We start from the raw sequence: 1,750 nt of genomic DNA on the forward strand, positions 1-1,750 counted from the left end.
TGTGAGAGTGGTTTAAATAAGGGGTGGTAAAAGGAGAGTTGGTGGAAACCAGTCCTAGAAAATCGTGGAATAGTCTCTGGGGCTGCCCCTGACCTCTGCCCTGCCCCTCCAAGGTGGACAGCAGTGACCCCCATGAGCTCCAACCGCAGTGCTGCCGGAGTCACCGTCTTCGAGGGCCGGATCTACGTGTCGGGAGGGCACGACGGGCTGCAGATCTTCAACAGTGTAAGGCTGGGATCCTGGGAACTCCTCAGCTTCAGGTTGGAAAAGCTCTCTGGGACCATCCAGTCCAACCATTCCCCGGCACTGCCAAGGCCACCCCTGACCCATGTCCCCAATGCCACATCCTCAGGGCTTTGAAATCCCTCCAGGGATGGGGACTCCACCACTGTGCCAGGGCTGGACAGCCCTTTCCAGGAGGAATTTTCCCAGTATCCAACCTGACCCTCCCCTGGCACAGCTGGAGGCCGTTCCCTCTCCTCCTGTCCCTTGTTCCCTGGGAGAAGGGACTGATTCCACCCTTCTCCCCCCTCCTGTCAGGGAGTTGCAGAGCCACAAGGTCCCCCCTGAGCCTCCTTTTCTCCAGGCTGAGCCCCCCCAGCTCCCTCAGCCCCTCCTGCTGCTCCAGCCCCTTCCCTGCACACACTCCAACCCCTCAGCGTCTTGTCACAAGACGCCCAAAACTCCCGGAGGATCGGCGGCTGTGCCTCAGCAGCGCGGGGGGACATTCCCTGAGCATTTCCCTGACTCTCCACACCCTCCCTGTGCCCGCAGGTGGAGTACTACAACCCGCACACCTCGTCCTGGCACGCCGTGTCCAACATGCTCAACAAGCGGTGCCGCCACGGCGCGGCCGCGCTCGGCAGCCGCATGTTCGTGTGCGGCGGCTACGACGGCTCGGCCTTCCTGAGCGCGGCCGAGGTCTACAGCTCCGGGGCCGACCAGTGGTACCTGCTGGTGCCCATGAACAGCCGGCGCAGCCGCGTGTCCCTCGTGCCCAACTGCGGCCGCCTCTACGCCGTGGGCGGCTACGACGGACAGTCCAACCTCAGCTCCGTGGAGATGTACGACCCCGAGAGCAACCGCTGGACGTTCATGGCGCCCATGGTGTGCCACGAGGGCGGGGTGGGCGTGGGCTGCGTCCCCCTCCTCACCATCTGAGCCTCCGGAAGGTTCTTTCTCCCGGGGGGACTTTGGGAGGGCGGGGATGTTGGTCTTCGGCGGGATTTCCGGGCGCGGAAAGACTCTATGGAACGATGCCCACGGGGAGGTTTTTTTGGGGTGAAGGTCCTGGAAGATCAAATGTGGTGAGTTTACGTGTGGGGAAGGACCCCTCGGCCCCTCCCGGAGCAGTGGCCAAGCGGATCCGTCTCTCACTGTCCATTTCCCTTTGGGAAGCACTGCCATGGGCTGGGGGAGAGGGGGACAGGCTTAATTCTGACATAAGAACAGCCACTTTATTGACTTTGGAAAATCCATCTGCACCTTCTGGGAGCACCAAACCCACCTGAACCCCCCGAGGGGCGTCGTGGTCACACAAGGGGGTCTCAGAACAGAACAAACCCAGCGCTGTCGGTTCCAGGTGCTTCTTACACAAGACCCTCCCAGCTCCTCGTGCTTTCCTCAGCTCGATGTGGAAAACTTCTCCACAGGAGCCACAGGATGGGGAAACCAGGAAGAGGAACAGGTCGGTTAAACCAGCTGATCGTTTTGGAGAGGGATGGATGTGAACGACTCCAACAGCCTGAGG

The 1,750-nt window shown here is 61.4% G+C and overlaps 1 protein-coding gene across 1 annotated transcript; it reads left to right on the forward strand.

The window, feature by feature from the left end:
* The first annotated feature begins 115 nt into the window (after positions 1-115).
* LOC113962259 (kelch-like protein 18) lies at positions 116-1,170 on the forward strand. The gene is made up of 2 exons (XM_027673040.1): positions 116-225; positions 775-1,170. The coding sequence occupies exons 1-2, from the start codon at positions 133-135 to the stop codon at positions 1,159-1,161; spliced, it is 480 nt and encodes a 159-aa protein (XP_027528841.1). The 5' UTR covers positions 116-132; the 3' UTR covers positions 1,162-1,170.
* The last annotated feature ends 580 nt before the right edge of the window (positions 1,171-1,750 follow it).

This window comes from Neopelma chrysocephalum, unplaced genomic scaffold, assembly GCF_003984885.1.
Source record: "Neopelma chrysocephalum unplaced genomic scaffold, ASM398488v2 Primary Assembly neopelma1_135313, whole genome shotgun sequence".
NCBI lineage: Eukaryota > Metazoa > Chordata > Aves > Passeriformes > Pipridae > Neopelma > Neopelma chrysocephalum.

What these genes read in the sequence shown, in the direction of transcription:
- LOC113962259 (XM_027673040.1), top strand. Translation starts at nt 133, where the DNA reads ATGAGCTCCAACCGCAGTGCTGCCGGAGTCACCGTCTTCGAGGGCCGG. An exon ending in GGCTGCAGATCTTCAACAGT is followed by an intron (nt 226 to 774) that starts GTAAGGCTGGGA and finishes CTGTGCCCGCAG; the next exon opens with GTGGAGTACTACAACCCGCA.